We start from the raw sequence: 25,557 nt of genomic DNA, 5'->3' as shown, positions 1-25,557 counted from the left end.
ATGGGCATGGGACTATGGGATGGAGGATGTGTGATGGGTATATGGGCACTTGACTATGGGATGGAGGATATGTATGATGGGTATATGGGCACGGGCCTATGGTATCGTGGATATGTATTATGGGTATATGGGCATGGGACTATGAGATGAAGGATGTGTGATGGGTATATGGGCACTCGACTATGGGATGGCGAATATGTATGATGGGTATATGGGCATGGGACTATGGGATGGGGAATATGTGTGATGGGTATATGGGCATGGGACTATGGGATGGAGGGTGTGTGATGGGTATATGGGCACTCGACTATGGGATGGAGGATATGTATGATGGGTATATGGGCACGGGCCTATGGGATCGTGGATATGTATGATGGGTATATGGGCACGGGACTATGGGATGGAGGATAATTATAATTTGCTATAACTAACCACAGTTAGTTACTATGCCCGGGCAGCGCCGGGCTCTTCAGCTAGTTCCTATATAAATGTTGCCATCTCTTCTCAGTAATTGCCTTCTGAGCCTTGAAAGCTTGTGAATATAATTTCTCTGGTTAGCCAATAAAGGTATAACTCCTTGAATACTTTTCTCAATTTTTTTGGGACATAAGTATTTACATCTATTTTTCTGGCTAACACTGTACCACAATATTATTTTGTATTGTACATCATTAAAATAAATTCAAATAAAAACTTGTAATGTTTTCAATGACTTTAGATATGAGTCTTGTAACTGGAGAGTGGGGACTATGAAAGTCAAACATGGCTTGACAGAACATGCTACAGATCGTTTATTGGACTACAATTCAGGGAATTTGGAGGCTGAGTCAAAATCATAGACTGTCATATTCACCATACCATTTCTGAACGTTTAGGAAAGTGATAGAGTGCATTATCTTGCCAAAAGAGGCCACTGACAGTAAGGAAAGGCATTGCCATGAAGCGGTAGTCTGCAAAAATGTTTAGGTAGGTGGTACATGACAAACTAAAATACATATAAATGCCAAGACCAAAAGTTCCCATCAGAACATTGGCTTGAGCATCACATTGCCTCCACCAAACTGCCTTCTACCAATCCTGCGTTGTAGTGCACCCAATGATGTTATGTAAAAAGTGACTGGCCAGGCCATCTTTTTCCATTGTACCACAACTCAATTCTGATGCTCATATGCCCATTTGTGAGATAACGCTCTTTGAATGTGTTGGGGGACACTCACTTGGCTGCGGGACTAAAGCACACAGAAACAGTTTTCCATTTAAACAGTCTATTTGGTTTATTTAGACAGCATAAACTGCGTAAAGTTTAGTCCATTTCTTTACATCAATGGACCCTGTTATGACCACTAGCCTGTTCCAATAGCAGAAACACCAGTCTGCCTTTCATATAACCTCCTTGTCCGAGGTTACCTTCCAGTAGCTCCGTTCTACAAGCTGACTTCTTGTCAGTCCTGACTTCCAGGAGCTGCCAGGGATCACTGACCAGTACGATGACTTGCTCGACAAGCTCAACCCCATCTGTTCCAGGACCACAGAAGTAAGGTAGCTTCCCCAACACAGTTGGCGTCACAGACTCTGCAGCTACATGATCTCCACCATGTACTTTTCAGGAAACCTGTCCTCTTGCAGGACCTTCCAGCACAGAGACCATGTGACCAAACAACAGTCTCATAATATCCTATGAGACACACCAAAAAAGGTGGGAGGTGTGCGGTTAGCCCAGTCCCTAATAAACTAAACAAGGCTTGTGGAACTACAGGTCGCAGAGCAACATTCCATGCTTACAGCGCAGAGGACCTCCACCTCTGCGACACATACTGGCCATTCACAATAACGCTGGTCACTGTCTCACACATTGCAGTGGCTTTTGGCAATGGACAGGGTTCAGCATGGGCCCTCTAGGCTCAATATGAAGCATACTATGAAGTTGATCACAGCTAACTGTTCAATGTTATTAATGTATGGCACTATTTTGCCATTATAGCAAGGATTCATTTTAATGCTGGTTTATGATACCATCAAGAATTAGCAAGAAATGCTGGTTTATCTTGTTCATGATACCATCAAGTATTAGCAAGAAAAAAATTGTATTGGTTGATCCAATAAAAGATCTAGTTGCAATAAATGTAAATAATTCACAGAGTCTGCAGTAATTGAAATGGATTTTCCCACAAAATACATTTATTACGTGTCCACAGCATAGGTGACATATATGGCTGATCGCCAGGACTCTAGGATCACTGGCACATTACTGCTGCTGCTCCATATATCGAAGGGACTGACAGGCATAGCCAAGCGCTGTACACTTATGTCAGTCCCTTAGAAGCAGAAAGTATTTTCTGCATCAATTGTCCATTCGTACGCTTAGTGGAGTTACTAAAATATAAATTGTTTTTGTTCCACCCAACGGAATCTGAAGCCAAATCATTCTAAAACAATCAGATCCAAAATACAGTAGTTACCTGAACAGCAAACAACGAGTCACTTGTCTCCCTTAGTCGCTCTCTTGTTACGTCCAACTCATTTTGAAGCCTGTCTTGGGAATCCTTAAGACTTATGATGTGACACTCTGCTGAGCCAAGTCCTTGTTCGCTTTTTTGAACCAAGTCTTGAAGGCGACAAATCTGTTTCAATGGACAATAAGTGATTATTAGTAAACATTTGCGTCAACTGCGAGAACTCTACATTATATAGCAGTCATAGCAGAGAAGCTTAGAATATCTGCTCCTTTATCTATGTAGCTTGTTTTTTTAGGCTTGGATGATGTGGCCAAAATAACAGAGAAAATGGGACTGCAAAATTTAGAATTTCAGATCTAAAAACTTGTTTCCACATTTAACTCATACCTCATGTATTAATTTGCTATCTTATTTTTCCATTAATTGGAAGAAAACATACAAAAAATAATATGGTAAATCTATTATTAACAAGATTGGGTACATCGTTTTTAGAAATGTAATTGCCTAATTAATGTAGATTATGGTATGCAGAGAAGCAGAAATAAGATCAGTAGCGATTAAGCCCAACATTAGCACATATACCTGTCACTATGCATCAGCTACAGAGTATAGGGTAGACATGGACAAATGTACAGCTTTGTACAAATCCATTGCGAAACAAACTGGAATCATTTTAAGGGAGAGAAATAAAAATAACCAAAATAAAATAATGTGGGTGTGAACAACCTCTTATAATTGGGGATGTATCGGTAATCAGAATTAGCCAATCACATTTATGTTCATGGTAAATAGTGGTCAGTACACAGCTGACAGTATTTACAGTAAATCTGATTGACTCCATATCAAATTTAGCTTTTCTAGCAAAGCGCCGGACTCCACAGAGCAGTGCGGAAACTGAGAGCACACTAAGCTTGGACGTCACAGGAGCATAGAGGGATTGACGCTAGTGGGGTCCCTATAACTCACCCCCCACTAAAAAAGTTTATTATTCTACATATACCAAGTAAAAACAACGCGTTTCAGCTTGGTTGTATAATTTACCTGATGAAGGCTTTTTGCTCTTTTCAAGCCGAAACGCGTTGTTTTTACTTGGTATATGTAGAATAAAAAACTTTTTTAATCAAGCCATTTTAGTACATGATATATTTTTCAGGAGCGCCATTTTTTTTGTATCTTTCCTACCTTCCCCTATGGTCGTTTGAGGATCTCGTCGTGGACGATGAGCAGTGCAGCAGACCGAGTAATCAGCACCTTGGTTGGGATCCCCCCCCTGGGTCAATACACTGTTTCTTCCATCTATGATCTGGTGAGTGCATAAGCTTTGCATTTTCATTTGTACCATTTTCATTACTGCACTTAGATCCTCCGCGGTGTTGTCCACGTTATATTCCCTATCCTCAGGGTATTATATGAAAAATGATATGTGGAATTGTCCCATACTGGGTTGGTTTTGGTTAGAGGTGGTAAACCTGATTACCCCTGTGTTTGACTGTACTATTTCTGCTGACCAAATTATTTTTATATTAGGTTACACAGGGGAACTACAAGTTGAGGAGAACCATCAGTTATCTATTTTATGGTTTCTTTGTCAAGCTAGGAAACTTATAGCTTTCTACTGGAAAGATGAAACACATCCCCACAATAAATTAGCTAAATCACAAAATGAATAATAGGTTCCATCTTGAGAAATACATCTTCCAAAAGAGAGGAACTCCACTTAAATTTGAAGCTTAACTTTGAGACATGGTTAGACTCACATGGTCTTGCTCCACTAACTTCATCATGGTCTTGATTGTTATTTTGTAATGCCTATATTTAAGTGACCAGTGGGGAGACAGTTTGAGCCTACAGTGGCACTTAAAAGGGTGCGCCAGAAGAGCGTCACTAATCCTGCCCACGAGCGCCCCTTTAACATGATCGTTGGGCGCCAAAGGGTTGGCATGACCCGGGGTTTGCAGGAAACACCTGTGGTTGTCATTGCCGCTCTGCTATGAGCGCTGCTTCAAGTATCCCAAGGAGACTATTTAAGAAAGTGAAAAGAAGAATTTTTTTTTTAAATTAAAAAATATAAAAGTTCAAATCGCCCCCTTTTGCGCCATTCTAAATAAAACAATAAAAAAATTACATATTTGATATCGCTGTGTTCAGAAATTCTCAATCTATCAAAATATAAAAAGAATTAATCCGACTGTTACATGGAGTAGAAAACCAAATCAAAAATCCAGAATTATGTTTTTTGGTTGCCTCAACTTTTCAATAGCAGGCTATCAAAATATCGCATCTACCACCAAACTGCATCAATAAAACGTCAGCTTGGCGTGCAACATTTGGATTTTTTTCACCAAAAGGGGTTGACTTAAAGGGTTCACTTAAATGGGTTGTTCACTACTAGGACAACCCCTTCTTAAACTAAATGTTCAGAACCCGATAAAACAATAAAGCCTATATTCACCTACCGTGTCGCCTCCTTTATAGCGGTGTCGGCACTCGCAGTCCCAAGGCTGTGATGCGATGGAATGCCATGTGATGCCTGGCGCCTAATCAGTGCTGGCGTCATGATCTCCACCTTCGGACAAACTGAACATGAAGAGGAAGTCCGGGATGAGCTGCAGCCTTGGCTTCCTCTTCATGTTCAGTTCGTACAAAGGTGGAGACAGTGATTTCAGCACTGATTGGGTGTTACATGTCACAACACTCCATCACAGCCCAAGGGAGAGTGAGTGCAGACACCGTGGGAACGGCGCCAATATTTTGTGAACAAAGTAAAATAAAACAACAAAAAGAATTGTGTAATTGCACTTTTTTTGCAATTTCACCGCAATTTTTTTTTTCTTTCTGTTTTCCAGTACACGACATGGTAAAACCAATGGTGTTGTTCAAAAGTACGAATCGCCCCACAAAAAACAAGCCCTCAAATGCCATATTGACTGAAAAATAAAAAGTAATGCCTCTGGGAAGAAGTGGAGCAAAAAATGAAAACACAAAAAACAGAAAATCCAAAGTTCGTGAAGTAGCTAAAATAAAGAATACAAACTGACACTGCTACAGTGTCCCTCTATGGTTTACTAATGACTATTTAATTTAATGTAAACTGCCATAAAAGCACAGCTCAAAAATATATTTTTTCTAAAATTACTCATGAAGTCAGAAAAACAATGCTTCAGAAATAATTTTAATGGTAATGGAGCTGTGCTGTGACGCTAGTCACTACTTAATGTGATGCTAGTTACTACGCATGGATTTACCGTGAGCAGGATAGTGAAGAGGTCCCCAGGGTCAGTACCAACAGGGCTCGTAATAAACAGAGGATTGAGACAAAAGCGTAGTCAGGTAACAGTCCGAGGTCAGATAATCAGGAAGATAGCGGCTCAAGACAAAGTGGTAAGTCAGACTGATTGTCAAAAAGGTAATTCAAGGTCGGCATCGTAGATAAGAACACAACTCAGAGTATAGAGCTAGCAGGCACACAACACTTGAGCAAAGCTACAATTGGCAAAGGTCTGACTATTGACACAGCTTTAAACAACCCTGAATGCCAACTGACCCAGCCAGATAGGATGGCTGAGCTGTCAACCTACACTCACTGGCCACTTTATTAGGTACACCTGTCCAACTGTGTGTTAAGACTTAATTTCTAATCAGCCAATCACATGGCGGCAACTCAGTGCATTTAGGCATGTAGACATGGTCAAGACAATCTCCTGCAGTTCAAACCGAGCATCAGTATGGGGAAGAAAGGTGATTTGAGTGCCTTTGAACGTGGCATGATTGTTGGTGCCAGAAGGGCTGGTCTGAGTATTTCAGAAACTGCTGATCTACTGGGATTTTCACGCACAACCATCTCTAGGGTTTACAGAGAATGGTCCGAAAAAGAAAAAAAATCCAGTGAGCGGCAGTTCTGTGGCCGGAAATGCCTTGTTGATGCCAGAGGTCAGAGGAGAATGGGCAGACTGGTTCGAGCTGATAGAAAGGCAACAGTGACTCAAATTGCCACCCGTTACAACCAAGGTAGGCAGAAGAGCATCTCTGAACGCACAGTGCGTCGAACTTTGAGGCAGATGGGCTACAGCAGTAGAAGACCACACTGGGTACCACTCCTCTCAGCTAAGAACAGGAAACTGAGGCTACAATTTGCACAAGCTCATCGAAATTGGACAGTAGAAGATTGGAAAAACGTTGCCTGGTCTGATGAGTCTCGATTTCTGCTGCGACATTCGGATGGTAGGGTCAGAATTTGGCGTAAACAACATGAAAGCATGGATCCATCCTGCCTTGTATCAACGGTTCAGGCTGGTGGTGGTGGTGTCATGGTGTGGGGAATTTTTTCTTGGCACTCTTTGGGCCCCTTGGTACCAATTGAGCATCGTTGCAACGCCACAGCCTACCTGAGTATTGTTGCTGACCATGTCCATCCCTTTATGACCACAATGTACCCAACATCTGATGGCTACTTTCAGCAGGATAATGCGCCATGTCATAAAGCTCGAATCATCTCAGATTGGTTTCTTGAACATGACAATGAGTTTACTGTACTCAAATGGCCTCCTCAGTCACCAGATCTCAATCCAATAGAGCATCTTTGGGATGTGGTGGAACGGGAGATTCGCATCAGGGATGTGCAGCCGACAAATCTGCGCCAACTGTGTGATGCCATCATGTCAATATGGTCCAAAATCTCTGAGGAATGCTTCCAGCACCTTGTTGAATCTCTGCCACGAAGAATTGAGGCAGTTCTGAAGGCAAAAGGGGGTCCAACCCGTTACTAGCATGGTGTACCTAATAAAGTGGCCAGTGAGTGTATATTAACACCTCTTCCTCAGATTGGAAGGTTAGAGCTGTCATTTACAATCCTGACAGCTTGGCCAGCCCTCGATCCATAGGACAATAGGGCTGACATTCACAGCGTCCTTAGTACATCGTGAGTAGTAGAATCGTCACAGGAGCTACGGCTTTACCACAGGGTTACATGATTTCCCTAGAGTTGTATAACATCCTGATCTTAAACCAATCCTGGCTTACTTTCTCAATCTCTCTTACTAATTTTACTATGATTCTATAATGCACCTCATACATGGCAGCCTGACATTAAAAGTAATATGACATAGTACATTATATTATGGTATAAATCTTAGTACTAGGCATTGGACTTAAACATTTTTTATTGTAAAAGTAATTGTTTAGAATATTTTGTTCTGGATTAATCCATTTCACAATTACTAATCTGTCTAACATGTAGACAGTACATTAAAGCCCCCATACATATTAACATCTGAACCTATATCTCTGATATACCTGACATCTCACTGATGGTCTAATACACATATGTCAAACTCTATGTGGGGCGCATTAAACTGTATGAAGGCTTATGTGGGCCTAATATACTGCATGGAGCACTTTGTGGGCCCCTTTATACTATACAGGACAGAGCACTACGTGAAGCCGTTTGTTAGGCGTCAGGTTCCTGCAACTGCACAGCAGGAATCCAGAGCCTTGCATTCAGCGGTCTCCCATTCTCCATCGACCACAGAGGAGCCTGCTCAGCAGTCCTGTCGTTCCCGATGCTCTGCTCAGACCAGCTCTGTGGGTCTGGCTGTTGCTGCCACCTCTGGGCCAGCATTAGCAACGCAGGCTGCTCAGCAGCAAGCCACTCCAGAGGCCAAGTCCTTCCGTCGCTCCACTGAGCATGCTCACGAGACGATCTCCCATTGGAGATCGGGAGTCACATGCACAGGTCCTTCTCCAGATCTGATTGGTCCATCTCAGGGATATGGAAGCTTCCGGAAGGTCCCGGCTATAAAAGGTTTGCATGGCCGTTCAGCCATGCGCTAGTATAGACTCTAGTTGCTACCTGTGTGAATGATGACGGATGCATGGACTCATTAAGATTCCCCTCCCTCTGAGATTACGTGTGTGGATAGGGAACTAGTGATAGAGTCAGCGCCAGTCAGTGGCAAGCTACGGGCCACAGTGCATATCATCCACGGTACTAACGTCAGACAGAATGCCTGCTACCGGGCATTGTCGTACAGCGGCAGTGTCTGTCGCCGTGCTGCAGTCAGCAGTACTTATTGGCGTCCGCGGTTGCGACGCCACACATACGGTAGGTCTAGAAGGACGCTGACCCTGTGTCTTGGGCCCGAGTCCTGTGACCATATACCGTGCATGCATTCTGCTGAGACCTGTGAGTTCAACAGGCTTGGCATTTGTGTTTAACACTTCGGCGTCTCTGTGAAGTAACAGAGTCCACCCAGTGCACACCGGGTGACGTTCAACCCGCATGCGTTATACCGCCATATTGAGCGTCTGCAATTACGTAGCAGCAGTGTAACACCTCTGCACGGTGGACCCTTGGCGGCGAACGCACTTACTATTTATTATTTAGTGCGTTCCACAGTCCCTAACACAATTATACTGTATGGAGCACTATGTGGGGCCATTATACTGTATGGAGCACTATGTGGGTCCATTTTTCTGTATGGGGCATTATGTGTGACCATTATACTATATTGAGCACTATGTGGGGCTCTTTATACTGTGTGGAGCACTATGTGAGGTCATCATACTGTATGGAGGGCTTTGTGGGAATTACAGTTGGAGAATCATACAGTGATGAGGTCACCATTCTTTCATGGGATTGAGGGAGGGGAGGTACAGTAAGATCATCATACTCTCACGATCCATTTTTGGATTTGTGGCAGCTCTAGTTCCACTCTGTTTAAATGTAGCATTTTTCCTTTCAGGCCAGCAGGGGTTAATGTCAGTTTTTTCCTCTCTGGCAATCATCTGCAGTTGCAGAGTTGCTGGTTCAGCTGATGTGGGTGGTGACCATTCCCACCATCCTTTAAATGGCCCCCTGATGCATCAGCTGACTGTTAGTGATAAGAGTTTCTCTCAAGAGACCATCCTTTGCAGGAGCAGCTCTCTGGTGTCAGTTACGTCTGGTGTTTGGAGTCCTGTTGCTGTGCTATCTGCAGTGTGGAGCTTGGCAGCGGTTTCTGGAAGATAAGTGCTGTGTCTTCTCCTTGTCTCTTTGGTGTTTGTCACTGTCACCTGTGTGATATTATCTGCAGTGGTGAGGCTAGCGCCCCTTGCCGGCCAGTGCACTAGCCAGGGCAGTAATAAGTGACAATGAGGGACAAGGTTCCTGATGGCAGTGGGGGGAAGGACCCACTTAGGGCGTTAGGGGAGTGCAAGGACAGGCTCAGGTTTAAGCTCAGGTGCTGACCAACCCCCATTTCCCTATCAGTAGTGCCTTCCTCTCCCTAATACTATCCTGTTGTGTGTGTGTTGCGCCATCCGCTGACCGACCACCCGTTGGGTCTTGTCACATTGTGACATTATCACCAACCCATAATTTTGTCCAGTGAACCCATGTCTCAAGCCCAGGCTTTTGCCAAGCTGATTCAGACCCTCACCGATGAGGTTAAGGAGCTGCGATGTCAGGTGGTGCAGCAAATTCAGCAGTTGTCGAGGTTCTGGGTTTCGGCTCAGGTGCAGGCCCAACTGGAACCCAAGATATCTCTCCCTGACAGGTTCTCTGGAGGGAGAGATACACTTTTGATTTTTCAGGAGGCCTGTAAATTATATTTCAGGCTCTTCCCTTATTGATCAGAGAGTGAGGAACAGCGTGTGGGGATTATAGTCTCCCTTCTCGAGGGTGAGCTGCAATCCTGGGCTTTCTCCCTGCTGACTGATTTGCCATCTTTGTGGATGGTGGACGAGTTTTTTGTGGCATTGGCACTTGTGTATGGGGATCTGTTGTGAATTCTCTTTCTGGGCTCCCTCTGGTGGTTACTGAAGGTAGTGGAGCTGGTCATATTGACAGAGGCTTGCCACCCGATAATGATGATGACGATTGGAGATCTGGGGTTTCTGATTGGTGTATTTAAGACAGCTGACTTCCTTCAATCACTGCTGGTGATCTTATTCCTGTGCCTTCTGAGGTTTGATGTCTCCTGCTCTATTCCTACATGGTTCAGCTAAGTGGTTCATTTTCTAATCTTTTTGCATTTGATCTGGTTTTGTCTATCTCTGCTTTGTGCGGGTCAGCTTGCTCCTGCTGGGGCTGTGCTGGATCACCACTCATATGTTACTGCTTGTGTCAGTTTGTTCTGTCCAGTTATATTGGTCTCTTTTTGCTTTGCATTCAGTATACACCAGAGTGCTGATATAGTGGGGGAGAAGTCGTGTGACTTCAGTGTTTTTTTTTTATCAGATGTGTTGGATTTTTCAGGGTTTTCTGCGAGACTGCAGACAGTGTCATTCCTTGCCTGTCCTGTCTAGTCAGTTTGGGTCCTATCATTTGCTCAGTCTATTTTTCTGCCTGCGTTTGTGTTTTCATCTTGTCTCACCGACAATATATGTTTGGGGGCTATCTATTCCTTTGGGGTCTGCTCTGGGGCAGTTTAGATTTCACCTTTCTTGCTTTAGGCTGAGTTAGCTCTCCAGCTGTGCCGAGGCATCTAGGGCATCGTAGGTATGCTCCACGGCTACTGCTAGTTGTGTGGATAGGATAAGGGGTCTGCAATCCGCTTAGTTACCAACCTCTCTGGTTTTCTGGTGGCTTAGCCTAGTCCTGCTATCCTCCTCGGTGACCCATTCATAACAGACTCACCAGCCTTACTGTAGACTCTAGGGAATTCTAAAGAAGGAAAAAATTTTAAAAAAAAGTGTCAGAATTTTTCTTTTCTATATTTTTTCCTCTTTTTTTTTTCTGGGGCCGTAGGAGGATATTTTTTGTCTAAACTGAGACTAAGCAATTGTCTGATCGTGTTGAGCAGCTCGCTGCTGAAGCGCGGGGAATTTCTGCCTATCTCGCTCAATCATCTGCTGTTGAACCAAAAATCCCTACTCCTGATGTGTTTTCTGGGGATTAGTCTAAATTTTTGAATTTTAAGAATAACTGTAAACTATTTTTTGCTTTAAAACCTACCTCAATCGGGAGCTCTGTGCAGCAGGTTAAAATTGTCATCTCCCTGCTGCGCTGTGATCCCCAGGATTGGGCTTTTTCTTTGACACCAGGAGATCCTATTCTGGCTAATGTGGACGTGTTTTTTCAAGCCCTGATGAACCTAATGCTATTGATCAAGCTGAGAAAACCTTATTGGCACTGAACCAGAGTTATATTGTCAAAAATTCTGAAAGTGGGAGGTCCTTACTAAATGGAATGACGATGCCCTAGCAGCTCTCTTTCAGAAGGGTTTGTCAGAGAACGTAAAAGATGTTATGGTGGGATTTCCTGTTCCCTCTGATGTTGACGACTCTATGTTATTGGAAATTCAAATTGATCAGCGTTTACGTGAACATAAAACTACACGAGAGGCGTTGCCGCCTTTCGAACGAACTTCTGAACCCATGCAATGCGATAGGGTTTTGTCTAGGGCGCAACGTCAGGAGTTTAGAAGGCGTAATAAGTTGTGTTTTTTCTGTGGGGCGCCTCTCATACTATTTCTGTCTGCCCTAAACGAGAAAAGCGTTTTGTTCACGCATTTGCGGTGGGCAGTGTACAGCCTAAATTCCTTTTGGCAATTACCTTGATCTTCTCATTATCTACATTTTCCACTAAGGCTTTTGTTGATTCAGGAGCAGCTTTGAATCTCATGGATTTTGACTTTGCCAAACGTTGTGGTTTTCCCATGATACCCCTGTGGACTCCTATCCCTTTGAGGGGTATTGATGCTACGCCTTTGGCGGAGAATAAACCCCAGTATTGGACCCAGGTGATAATGCGGGTCGCCCCGGACCACCAAGAGAATTGTAAATTTTTGGTGTTGCACAATTTGCATGATACTATTGTTCTGGGTTTTCCTTGGTTGCAAACGCATAATCCTGTTTTGGACCGGAAATCTGTGCTGTGTCTGTGGTGAATTGGGGTTGTCAATGTGTTCTTAGTGACACTCCTGTTTTCTCCACCTCTCCCCAGTCTCATGATATTCCGGACTATTTGGCTGATTTTTCTGATGTATTTAGTGAGAGTAAGTATGCGTCTTTGCCTCCTCATAGGAGTTATGACTGTGCAATTGAGTTGATGCACGGGTGTAAATTTCCCAAGGGTCGGCTTTTCAACTTATCTGTACCCGAACATAATGCTATGCGATCTTATATCAAGGAGTCGTTGGAGAAGGGTCATATTAGACCATCCGCTTCACCTTTAGGTGCTGGTTTGTTTTTTGTGGCCAAGAAAGATGGCTCATTAAGGCCATGTATTGACTATCGTTCCTTTAACAAAATCACTGTTAAATATCAGTACCCGTTACCCCTGATTTCTGATTTATTTTCCAGAGTTAAAAGTGCCTGTTGGTTTACCAAACTTGACCTCAGGGGGGGCGTATAATCTTATTCGCATCAAGCACGGGGATGAATGTAAGACGGCGTTTAATACCCCGGAGGGACATTTTGAGTAGCTGGTGATGCTTTTTGGGCTCACCAATGCCCCTTCTGTCTTCCAATCTTTTATGAACGATATTTTCCGGGACTTTGAGGATAAGTTTTTGATCATTTATCTGGATGATATTTTGATCTTTTCCAGTGATTGGGATTCTCATGTGGAACATGTCCGGACTGTGTTCCAGATTTTGAGGGAAAATTCTCTGTATGTTAAGGGATCGAAGAGCCTCTTTGGTATACAGAGGATTTCATTTTTGGGATTCATATTGTCCCCGTCTGCTATTGAAATGGACCCGGCCAAGGTACAGGCCATTTATGATTGGGTTCAGCCCACTACTTTGAAGGCTCTCCAGAAGTTTTTGGGTTATGCTAATTTCTACCGTAAATTTATAAGTAATTTTTCTGGTATTGTTAAACCACTGACTGATTTGACCAAAAAGGGCACTGATGTGGTGAATTGGTCTCCAGAGGCAGTCTCGGCATTTCAGGAGCTTAAGCGGAGATTCACTTCTGCTCCGGTTCTACGGCAACCTGATGTCTCACTCCTATTTCAGGTGGAGGTAGATGCTTCTGAGATTGGTGCAGGAGCCGTTTTGTCCCAAAGAGATCCGATGACTTCTAAGATGAATCCCTGTGCCTTCTTTTCTTGAAAATTTTCCCCATCTGAACATAACTATGACGTGGGGAATCGGGAATTGTTGGCCATGAAATGGGCATTTGAAGAGTGGAGACATTCGTTGGAGGGAGCTAGACATCAAGTTGTGGACCTCACCGACCACAAGAATTTGATTTATCTTGAATCAGCCAAACGCTTGAATCCTAGACAGGCTAATTGGGCCTTGTTTTTCACGCGTTTTAATTTTGTGGTCTCTTTTCTTCTGGGCGCTAAGAATGTTAAGGCGGACGCCCTTTTCTAGGAGTTTCTTTGTGGATTCTCTTAATGTGACTGAGTCTACTACCATTCTAAATGAGGGTGTAGTTCTTTCCGCCATCTAACCTGATTTGAGACGTGCCCTGGAGGAATTTCAGGAGGACAAACCTGAACGCTACCCTATGGGAAAATTGTATGTCCCTGACCAGTGGAGGAAAAGAGTAATGTCTGAAATTCATTGCTCCGCGTTGGCTGGTCATCCAGGTATTTTTGGTACCAGAGATTTGGTGAGTCGGTCTTTTTGGTGGTCTGCCTTATCTCGTGATATCAGGAATTTTGTGCAGTCCTGTGGATCCAAGCCCTGTTCTTGTTCTAGTGGTTTGTTGATGCTCCTGCCAGTGCCCAGGAGGCCATGGACCCATATCTCAATGGATTTCATTTCTGATCTTCCTGTCTCTCAGAGAATGACTTATCTGGGTGATCTGTGATAGATTTTCTAATATGGTCCATCTAGACACTCCCAAAGTTGCCATCTTCTTCTAAGTTGGTGCCCTTGTTTTTACAACAGGTGGTTCGTTTGCACGGGATCCCTGAGAACATTGTGTCGGACAGAGGAGTCCAGTTTGTTTCCAGATTTTGGAGAGCTTTTTGTTCCAAACTGGGAATTCAGTTATCTTTCTCCTCTGCATTTCATCCTCAGACCAATGGGCAGACTGAGAGAACAAACCAGACTTTGGAATCCTATTTGAGATGTTTCATATCTGCTGATCAGGATGACTGGGTCTCATTTTTGCCCTTGGCTGAATTCGCGCTAAACAATAGGGCTAGTTCTGCCACTTTGGTGTCGCCTTTTTTCTGTAACTTTGGGTTTCATCCTCGATTTTCTTCAGGACAGATGGAATCTTCGACCTGCCCAAGCATGGATTCTGTGGTAGAGAGAATGCAGCAGATTTGGGACCAAGTAGTGGATAAGTTGTCCCACTCTCAGGAAAAGGCCCAATGGTTTTCCAACCGGCATAGGACCATTGGCCCCCGGTTTAAAGGGGGTGATATGGTTTGGTTGTCCTCAAAAAATATTCCGATGAAGGTTGTGTCTCCAAAATTCAAGCCAAGGTTCATTGGACCTTATAAGATTTTGGAAATCCTTAACCCAGTTTCTTTCCGTTTGGCTCTTCCAGTTACGTTGAAGATTCATAACGTTTTTCATAAATCTTTGTTGAAGAGGTTTGTGGAGCCAGTAGTTCCCATGGCGGCGCCTCCTGACCCTGTATTGGTTAAAGGTAATTTGGAGTTTGAGGTAGAGAAGATATTGGATTCTCGTTTGGCTAGACGGAGACTCCAGTAGTTGGTCAAGTGGAAGGGTTACAGCCAGGAGGATAATTCTTGGGTCTCTGCTTCTGACATTCATGCCGAAAGATTGGTTCGTGCTTTTCACCGGGCCCATCCTGCCCGGCCTGGTGGTGTGGATGAGGGTTCGGTGACTCCTCCTCAAGGGGGGGTACTGTTGTGAATTCTCTTTCTGGGCTCCCTCTGGTGGTTACTGAAGGTAGTGGAGCTGGTCAGATTGACAGAGGTGTTGCGAGTTCTCTTTCTGGGCTCCCTCTGGTGGTTACTGGAGGTAGGGGAGCTGGTCATATTGACAGAGGCTTGCCACCTGATAATGATGACGACGATTGGAGATCTGGGGTTTCTGACTGGTGTATTTAAGACAGCTGACTTCCTTCAATCTCTGCTGGTGATTTTCTTCCTGTGCCTTCTGAGGTTTGATGTCTCCTGCTCTGTTCCTGCATGGTTCAGCTAAGTGCTTCATTTGCTAATCTTTTTGCATTTGATCTGGTTTTGTCTAGTTCTGCTTTGTGCGGGTCAGCTTGCTCCTGCTGGGGCTGTGCTGGATCACCGCCCATAAGTTACTGCTTGTGTCAGTTTCTTCCGTCCCCTGTTATATTGGTCTCTTTTTGCTTTGCTTTCAGTATATACCTGAGTGCTGATATAGTGGGGGCGAAATCGTGTGACTTCATTGTTTTTTTATCAGACGTGTTTGATTTTTCAGGGTTTTTTGCGTGATTGCAGACAGTGTCTTTCCTTTCCTGTCCTGTCTAGTCAGTTTGGGCCCCATCATTTGCGCAGTCTATTTTTCTGCCTGCGTTTATGTTTTCATCTTATCTCACCAACAGTATATGTTTGGGAGCTATCTATTCCTTTGGGGTCTGCTCCGGGGCAGTTTAGTTTTTACCTTTCTTGCTTTAGGCTGAGTTAGCTCTCCGGCTGTGCCGAGGCGTCTAGGGCATCGTAGGAACACTCCTCAGCTACTGCTAGTTGTGTGGATAGGACCAGGGGTCTGCAATCCCCTTAGTTACCAACCTCTCTGGTTTTCTGGTGGCTTAGCCTGGTCCTGCTATCCTCCTCGGTGACCCATTCATAACAGGGATCCTGATGGTGTCTCTCAGACAGAGTCTAGACTCGGTAAAATCAAGCAGGGGGGCCGGCTTGCTGAGGAGTACTGCTCAGAGTTTAGGAGGTGGGCCACTGACACGCAGTGGAATGACCCTGCTCTTAGGTGTCATTTTTGTCAGGATCTGTCACCTAGGCTGCAGGATACTCTGGTGCAATATGCTACTCCTAAGTCGTTGGAGGCAGCCATGGCCCTTGCTATAATGGTGGAAAGACACCTCAGGGAGAGACATACACCAAATCTGCCTCCTGTTATCCTTTCTAGGGAGGAGGACACATCGGTACAGACGGACGAATCTATGCAAGTAGGAGGAGTCTCTTCTCAAACAGGGTTGCCTGCGGTTTGCCGTGGTATGAGGGCATGTTTTTACTGTAATCAGATTGGTCATTTCATCAGTGTCTGTCCAGCTCACACTAAAGTACATTCACCATCTCAAAAGCAGTGTCCCCTTGGTTGTGTGGAGGGAGGCGACCAGGGTGTGTATATTTCCTCCATCTTTTCGTCTTAGTGCACCAACCCTGCTGAAGTGGTGGTTGGCGGGGTAACAGACTATACCGGTGCTTGTGGATAGTGGAGACGGAGTAAATTTGGTTGATTCCCGCTTTGTCCAGACCCATGGTCTGAGGGGTAGACTCTTAAGCATTCAGGCAATTGACTCTGTCCCACTCAGCCAGGGGAGGGTGACCCAAGTCGTAGATAATATAAATCTGTGTATATTGACTCATCATGAAGAGTCCCTGTCATGCTACGCCTTGGAGGGTATGACAACTCTCACTGTCTTAGGCCTCACTTGGTTGAAGAAACACAACCCGGTCATAGATTGGCGTGCCAGGGAAGTAGTCAGCTGGGACCAGTCATGTAGGGACTGCCGCCCGGGAGTTATGATCTCTGTCATTCTTCTCCAACCTACCCCTTGTTCTCCGTTGGGGGCAGCAGAGGTGCTGCCAGGAAGTAGGGGGCAAAACTCAACCTTCACCACAAGTAACCCTCAGTCTTAGAGTCCTCTTAGGAGGAGGGGTCATGGGAGGGTTTTGGTTCCCTCTGTGTGCAGTGAGGGTATGAGTTTGGTGACACAGGGGGATGCATCTGTTGTCGGTTCCTTAAAGTGTTCACCATCTAGTGGCAAACACGTGTGGAAATAAATGTTCAGGTACGGACCTGTGTGTGAATGAGTACGTGTAGGTGTCCACCAAAAGCATCAGGTGGAAGTATGCTTCAGGGACCTGGAATTCTAGGGTGATCGGGCCGTATTGGGTATCGGCCATTCTCAGCCTGGGGACATTCCAGCTAGAGTTACCCCCAGCAATGCACGTACACAACATATTCCACAGATCGGCGCTCTGGAGATTTTTGGCGCCTCCGGAGCCTACATTTTTGTATTATTGTCATGTCCATTAGGCTGCGTTCACCGTAAACCTGAGGATCAGGTGACTGCATAAGTGAACTCCGGTGGCTTGAGGCATCCTCACAGTAAGTTTCCGGTGAGGTCTGGAGTTAAGGGTCCAGAGGCCCTTCATTAAAAGGGGGGTACTGTCACGATCCTTTTTTGGATTTGTGGCAGCTCTGGTTCCGTTCTGTTTAAATGTAGCGTTTTTCCTTTCAGGCCAGCAGGGGTTAATGTCAGTTTTTTCCTCACTGGCATTCTTCTGCAGTTGCACAGTTGCTGGGTCAGTTGATGTGGGTGGGGACCACTCCCACCATTTTTTAAATGGTCACCTGATGCATCAGCTGACTGGTTGTGATAGTTTCTCTCTGGAGACCAGCCTTTGCAGGAGCAGCTCTCTGATGTCAGCTACGTCTGGTGTTTGAAGTCCTGCTGCTGTGCTATCTGCGGTGTGACGCTTAGCAGCGGTTTCTGGAAGCTAAGTGCTGTGTCTTCTCCTTGTCCCTTTGGTGTTTGTCACTGTCCCCTGTGTGGTATTATCTGCAGTGGTGAGGCTAGCACCCCTTGCCGGCCAGTGCACTAGCCAGGGCAGTAATAGGTGACAAATAGGGACGAGGTTCCTGATGGTGGTGGGGGGAAGGACCCACTTAGGGCGTTATGGGTGTGCAGGGACAGGCTCAGGTTTGAGCTCAGGTGGTGACAATCCCACATTTCCCGATCAGTAGGGCCTTCCTCTCCCCAATACCATCTCTGTTATGAATGGGTCACCGAAGAGGATAGCAGGACCAGGCTAAGCCACCAAAAAACCAGAGAGGTTGGTAACTAAGCGGATTGCAGATCCCTGATCCTATCCACAACACTAGCAGTAGCCGTGGAGCGTACCTACGATGCCCTAGATGCCTCGGCACAGCCGGAGAACTAACTCAGCCTAAAGCAAGAAAGGTGAAATCTAAACTGCCCCAGAGCAAACCCCAAAGGAATAGACAGCCCCCAAAAATATATTGTCGGTGAGACAAGATGAAAACACAAACGCCGGCAGAAAAATAGACTGAACAAATGATGGGGCCCAAACTGACTAGACAGGACAGGAAAGGAAAGACACTGTCAGCAATCACGCAAAAAACCCTGAAAAATCCAACACGTCTGATGCACAAAAAACACTGAAGTCACACGACTTCGCCCTGACTATATCAGCACTCTGGAATATACTGAAAGCAAAGCAAGAAGAGACCAATATAACAGGGGACAGAACAAACTGACATAAGCAGTAACATATGGGCGGTGATCCAGCACAGCCCCAGCAGGAGCAAGCTGACCCGCACAAAGCAGAGATAGGCAAAACCAGATCAAATACAAAAAGATTAGCAAATGAAGCACTTAGCTGAACCATGCAGGAACAGAGCAGGAGACATCAGACATCAGACCACAGAAGGCACAGGAAGAAAATCACCAGCAGGGATTGAAGGAAGTCAGCTGTCTTAAATAAACCAGTCAGAAACCCCAGATCTCCAATTGTCATCATCATTATCAAGTGGCAAGCCTCTGTCAATCTGACCAGCTCCACTACCTCCAGTAACCACCAGAGGGTGCCCCGAAAGAGAACTCGCAACACCTCTGTCAATCTGACCAGCTCCACTACCTTCAGTAACCACCAGAGGGAGCCCAGAAAGGGAATTCACAACACATCCCGTGGTGTATTTGTTGCACCGTGAGCTGACTGTGTTCGAGGGCACTTTTGTTTGCATTATGCTTTATTATCTTTATTATTCAAGTTTTTTTATCCTTTGTTTTTACATAGTTAAATTTAGGCCATTGGGCTATATGCCTTTTACTGCTCTTACATAACATATTCCAATGTTTTCAAGGGGTTTTCTGCCCTCAGGCTCTAACTCACTCTCCCATGTCCAGTGCTGGGTTTCCGCCGCTGGTATTAGATACGGGGAGCAGTGGTGGAGATTTAGTGCTGGACCAGGGGAGGGTGAGTAAATCTCAGTTTATTTTTTTATAAAAAAAAACTGTATGTGGGGTGAGGAATTTTTAGAAAATGAAAAAAAAAAAGTTTTACAGTAACTGCCTCTTCACATTCCCGAAAAAGCCTTCTTTTTAGGTTATCTGTTTAGGCTCACGATAATGGAGTTTTCCTAGCTTTGTCATTGTGGATAATTACTTCATGAAGATCTTACAAAAGAGAGATCTCTGCTGATACATAGGCTTTTAAAGGGATCACTATTGTTGTTCAGGCTGTCTTCAAAACGTTAGTAAATGTACCATTCTCACTTCCACTGTAATCGCAGTTGCAAAAGGAGAACAATGAATCATAGCAGAGCAGACAAGACATTACCAGCTAAGCACTATGGCGGATTTATACATACTGAAAACGAGACAGGATTTTTCCAAGGCAATGAATCCTGAAAATAAAAGGTCCTTGGTCTGCTTACAAGAAAATAGAATGTAATACAAGAAAACATAATGAATATCAGTGCATATATTATATAAATTACATTAAATTGTCTTCTGTACAATTAATATGGTCATCTAGATTTCAGTTCTAAATGTTTTTAATACTAAATGTCAATTGATTTTTATTTTTACAAGGATGAAGTACTTTGATATTTTTTCTGACAATCAATACACATAATTGATCATTTTTATTTTCAATATAACATATCATTATGGCAGTTTCAGACATTCCTTATATGGCCACATTTTAACATTTAATTTAATACTTATTTTCAAATATACTATTAGGAAATTTCTGTGTTTATAGAGGTGCCCCCTGCTTATGATTATCATCTTATAGCCAGAAAAAAAGATCAGCTACAAAAAGTGTATTCTGCCCAGGAGGGTTTCAATTGATTTTCAATGTGTACTGGATTAATCTACCCTTGGGTAGCTCTGCAGAGGAACTAACTACTTTTGGTCCCATTTCCCCACAGAGTATGGCTGATTACTGTGGAAATCTGGAGTAAGGACACCTGTAATCAATTTATTGTCAAGAAAACATTACATATTTAAAGGAATTGTCCAAAGCAGCCAACTCTTTAAAGGGAGTCTTTCATCCCAAGTTGACACTTCAAACTAACTATAGCCTTACATTAGATGGAGCAATAACCTATAGCCATATAGAAAATGGAGCAGCAATAAATACCCTTATAGGAGATGGAGCAATAACAAATAATTCTGTCACTGTCACTGTGTAGCAGAAAGCCCACAAATCGCTCTCTCTTCGCTGCTGGCATCTCTAAAGCTATCACTTTAGTGCAGGAAAGAGAACACAAATCACTTTCTTCGCTCCTGTCCTCACTTGTCTCCTCTGTTATCACTTCAGTGCAGGTGTGAGCACACAAATCACTTTCTCCTTGCTGCTTTCCTTATTTGTCTTTTTTGCTATCACCTCAGTGCAAGTGTGAGCACACAAATCACTTTCCCCTCATCTCTGACATCTCGACTCTCCTGCTATCACTTCAGTGCAGGTGTGAGCACACAGATCACTCTCTCCTCACCACTAATATCTCTGGACTCTTCTGCTATCACTTCAGTATTAAAAACACATGTGACATGCACTCATATGAACAAGTCGGTAGGACACTGTTCATACCACCCACTGACTCAGAATCATAGAATCATAGAATCATAGAATCGTAGAGTAGGAAGGGACCTCCTGGGCCATCTGGTCCAACCCCCTGCTCAAAGCAGGATTCGCTAAATCATCCCAGTCAGATGTCTGTCCAGCCTCTGTTTGAAGACTTCCATTGAAGGAGAACTCACCACTTCTCGTGGCAGCCTGTTCCACTCATTGATCACTCTAACTGTCAAAAAGTTTTTTCTAATATCTAATCTGTGTCTCTTCCCATTCAGTTTCATCCCATTGCTTCTAGTCTTTCCTTGTGCAAATGAGAATAAAGTTGATCCTTCTACAATGTGACAGCCCTTTAGATATTTGTAGACAGCTATTAAGTCTCCTCTCAGTCTTCTCTTTTGCAAACTAAACATTCCCAAATCCTGCAACCTTTCCTCATAAGACAGGGTTTGCAGACCGGTCACCATTCTGGTCGCTCTTTTCTGAACTTGCTCCAGTTTGTTGATGTCTTTTTTAAAATGTGGTGCCCAAAACTGGACACAATATTCCAGATGAGGTCTGACCAAAGAGGAGTAGAGGGAAATAATGACTTCACGTGATCTAGACTGTATGCTTCTGTTAATACATCCTAGAATTGCATTTGCCTTTTTTGCTGCTGCATCACACTGTTGACTCATATTCAGTCTGTGATCTATTAGTATACCCAAGTCTTTTTCACATGTGCTGTCACTTAGCCCTATTCCTCCCATTCTATATATGCTTTTTTCATTTTTATTGCCCAGATGTAGTACTTTGCATTTCTCCCTGTTAAAAACCATTCTGTTAGTTGCTGCCCACTTCTCCAGTTTATTTAAATCTTTTTGAATCTTCTCTCTCTCCTCTCTAGTATTAGCTATCCCTCCTAGCTTTGTGTCATCAGCAAATTTAATCAGTTTACCCTCAATTCCTTCATCTAAATCGTTGATAAAGATGTTGAACAATACAGGGCCCAGGACAGAGCCCTGTGGTACCCCACTTGAGACATTCTTCCAACTGGATGTGCAGCCATTTACGACCACTCTTTGGGTCCGATCACTAAGCCAGTTATGAATCCACCTAACAGTTGCCTTGTCCATTCCATACTTAGTCATTTTTTCAATAAGGATTGTATGAGAGACTTTGTCAAATGCTTTGCTGAAGTCAAGATATACTATATCTACAGCATTTCCTTGATCCACCCAATCAGTGATACCGTCATAGAAGGAAATTAAGTTAGTCTGACATGACTTATCAGTTACAAACCCATGCTGACTCTGTTTAATCACTTCATTCTTATCCAGGTATTGACATACATGTTGTTTAATAATTTGTTCAAAGATCTTTCCTGGTATAGAAGTCAGACTCACCGGCCTATAGTTGCCTGGGTCCACCTTCTTCCCCTTTTTGAAGATAGGAACAACATTTGCTCTTCTCCAGTCTTCTGGCACTTCTCCTGTTCTCCAAGAATTTTCAAAGATTATGGAGAGGGGTTCAAAAATTTCTTCTGCTATCTCCTTCAGTACTCTGGGGTGTAATTCATCTGGACCTGGAGACTTGAATTCATTTAGGTTAGCTAAGTGTTTCCTCACTATCTTTCTGTTTATAGATATCCTGGATTCTTCTATTCCCTTAATAGGACAGTGAATAACAGTTGATGTTGCATTTCCTTTCTGAGAGAAAACAGATGCAAAATAGGAATTTAAAAGTTCAGCCTTCTCAACATCCTGTCTTACCATTTCATCATTTTCATCCTGTAAAAATACTATAGCATCTTTGACTTTTCTTTTACTTTTGACATATCCCCAAAATCCTTTATTATTGCTTTTGACATCTCTTGCAAGCCTCAGTTCATTTTCAGCTTTAGATAATCTGATTTGTGCCCTGCAGGTTCTGCAGACAGCATTATATTCTTCTTTAGATATGCCTCCCTCTTTCCATTTTATAAACATTTTTTTCTTCCTTTTTAGCATGTGCTTAAGTTCTGTGTTCATCCATCCTGGTTTCCTTAAATGCTTCCTATTCTTCCCTCTTTTCGGAATTGTTAACAACTGTGCATTGAGAATTTCATTTTTCAAGATTTCCCATCCTTCCTGGACATTTTTGTCTTTAAGGATATCCAGCCATTGGATCCCTCCAATTCTCTTTCTGAATCCCTTAAAATCTGCCTTTCTGAAATCTAACCTTGACGTCTGAGTCTTCACAGGTCTTCCACCTCTAGTTATCCAAAATTCTAAAATAGCATGGTCGCTACCTCCTAGGGTCCCAGCCACTTTTACCACCTCAACCATTTCCTCCCTGTTTATAAGGATTAGATCCAAGGTAGCAGTTCCCCTTGTTTTCTCCCTTACCTTACCTGACTCAAACACAAACGGAGCACAGAATGACAATTGTGCAGAAATATCCTGCAGTAAAACATATACCATTAGTCAGCAAGTGCTGATAAAAAGATAACAAATACAGGGTATTTAGTCGATACGTTCATATGTTCAGGTTTTAAATACATTAAAGTAGATAGGGACTGCTCCATTAAGGGTTACCTTGACGAGGTGGAGTGGCTTGGTATACACTTTTTTGCAAAAAAACGTATCGACTAAATACTGGCATATGTTTTACTGCAGGATATTTCTGCACAATTGTCATTCTGTGCTCTCTGTTTGTGTTTGCTATCACTTCAGTGCAGATGTGAGCACACAAATAACTCTCTCCTCATCACTGACATCTCTCAAATCTTCTGCTATCAATTTAGTGCATATGTGAGCACACAAATCACTCTCTCCTCACCTCTGACACCCCTCCACTCCTGCTATCACTTCAGTGCAGGTGTGAGCACACAGATCACTCTCTCCTCACCACTAACATCTCTGGGCTCTTCTGCTATCACTTCAGTGCAGGTGTGAGCTCACAAGTCACTCTCTCTTCACCACCGACATCTCTCAACTCTTCTGCTATCACTTTAGTGCAGGTATGAGCACACAAATCACTCTCTCCTCCCCTCTGACACCCCTCCACTCCTGCTATCACTTCAGTGCAGGTGTGAGCACACAGATCACTCTCTCCTCACCACTAACATCTCTCGACTCCTCTGCTATCTCTTCAGTGCAGTTGTGAGCTCACAAATCACTCTCTCTTCACTCCTGACATCTCTCGACTATGCTGCTATCACTTCACTGCAGGTGTGAGCACACAAATCACTCTCTCCTCACCACTGACATCTCTCAACTCTTCTGCTATCACTTTAGTGCAGGTGTGAGCACACATATCACTCTCTCCTCACCACTGACATCTCTCAACTCATCTGCTATCACTTTAGTGCATGTGTGAGCACACAAATCACTCTCTCCTCACCTCTGACATCCCTCCACTCTCCTGCTATCACTTCAGTGCAGGTGTGAGCACACAGATAACTATCTCCTCGCTGCTGTCCTCACTTGTCTCCTTTGCTATCACTTCAATGCAGGTGTGAGCACACATATAACTTTGTCCCTGTTGCTGTCATTGCTCATCTCCTATGCTATAACTTCACTGCGGGAGTGAATGCACACATCACTCTTTCATTGCCATTGACATCGCTCAAGCATAACTATGTAGTGATGACAGTACAGAGGAGAGAGTGATGTACCTTTTCGCTCCTATACAGGTAGCGAGTGCCCACATAATGGAAATTTATCTTCAGACAGAACTGTCTTTCAGCATGCCAGCACTGTCTATCCACATAGAAGGAAAGGCCATAATCTAAATAAGCAGGTGGAACAGTGCACCGAAGAGTTTAGCCACATCAAGGGTGCATTGTCCACCCTCACTTAGGTATTACAACAAAGTTCTTTCAGGGACCAACAAAGGAACTAATTAGAAAGCTAAAAGAATGATTTTTATTGTTGCTTCATTCCCTACAAAGCTATGTGATTAGTTTGAAGTGCAATGTGGGGTGACAGACTCCCTTTAAATAATTATAGAACCTTCTACTATATATTCAAAGATCATGCAAGGTTTTATTTGTTCCAAATTAATGTGTATTGGTAAAATGTTTTATTCCCTCGTGAATAGCAAAGCCAGTGGATTTTTCATCTGTTTCATGCTATAGGACTTACTAAAATGTCACATTTACATTATTGCTAGTGACGGTAAGTTGCAGCTAAAATGCTCAACCGTAGCCCAAAGGTCCCTATACACATTTCAATTTGCAGAACCTGCTGATTTAGGCAGATTGAGACACCATTTAGTATTAAATTGCAACATAATTTGTCACCCTATTCCTCCTGCAGACTTAAAAATGAACATCTACAGTACACTGGGTCATCAATGCATATTATTTTTGCAGTGCAATTGTGGCGCCCCTGAGGCTCAGTCGCCACAGAGGTACTGCACCTCCTTCTGAGGTGTGGTATCCCACCACCCAGGTAAGGTGGAGAC

General features: G+C 43.7%; 1 protein-coding gene across 5 annotated transcripts in view; it reads right to left on the bottom strand.

Annotated features, from left to right (window-relative positions):
* The window catches only part of FAM184A (family with sequence similarity 184 member A), a 384,174-nt gene that overhangs the window by 96,696 nt on the left and 261,921 nt on the right, over positions 1-25,557 (bottom strand). For all 5 annotated transcript variants that reach the window (XM_073575923.1, XM_073575927.1, XM_073575925.1 and 2 more), the window contains one exon: positions 2,460-2,621. In XM_073575923.1, the coding sequence (XP_073432024.1) occupies positions 2,460-2,621 (162 nt within the window). The remainder of the gene's footprint in view (positions 1-2,459; positions 2,622-25,557) is intronic.

This window comes from Dendrobates tinctorius, unplaced genomic scaffold (genome assembly GCF_039654945.1).
Source record: "Dendrobates tinctorius isolate UK_male_01 unplaced genomic scaffold, ASM3965494v1 ptg000046l, whole genome shotgun sequence".
Taxonomy (NCBI): Eukaryota; Metazoa; Chordata; class Amphibia; order Anura; family Dendrobatidae; genus Dendrobates; species Dendrobates tinctorius.
Note: the sequence above shows the minus strand (reverse complement) of the source record. Positions and strands in the feature narration are given on the sequence as shown.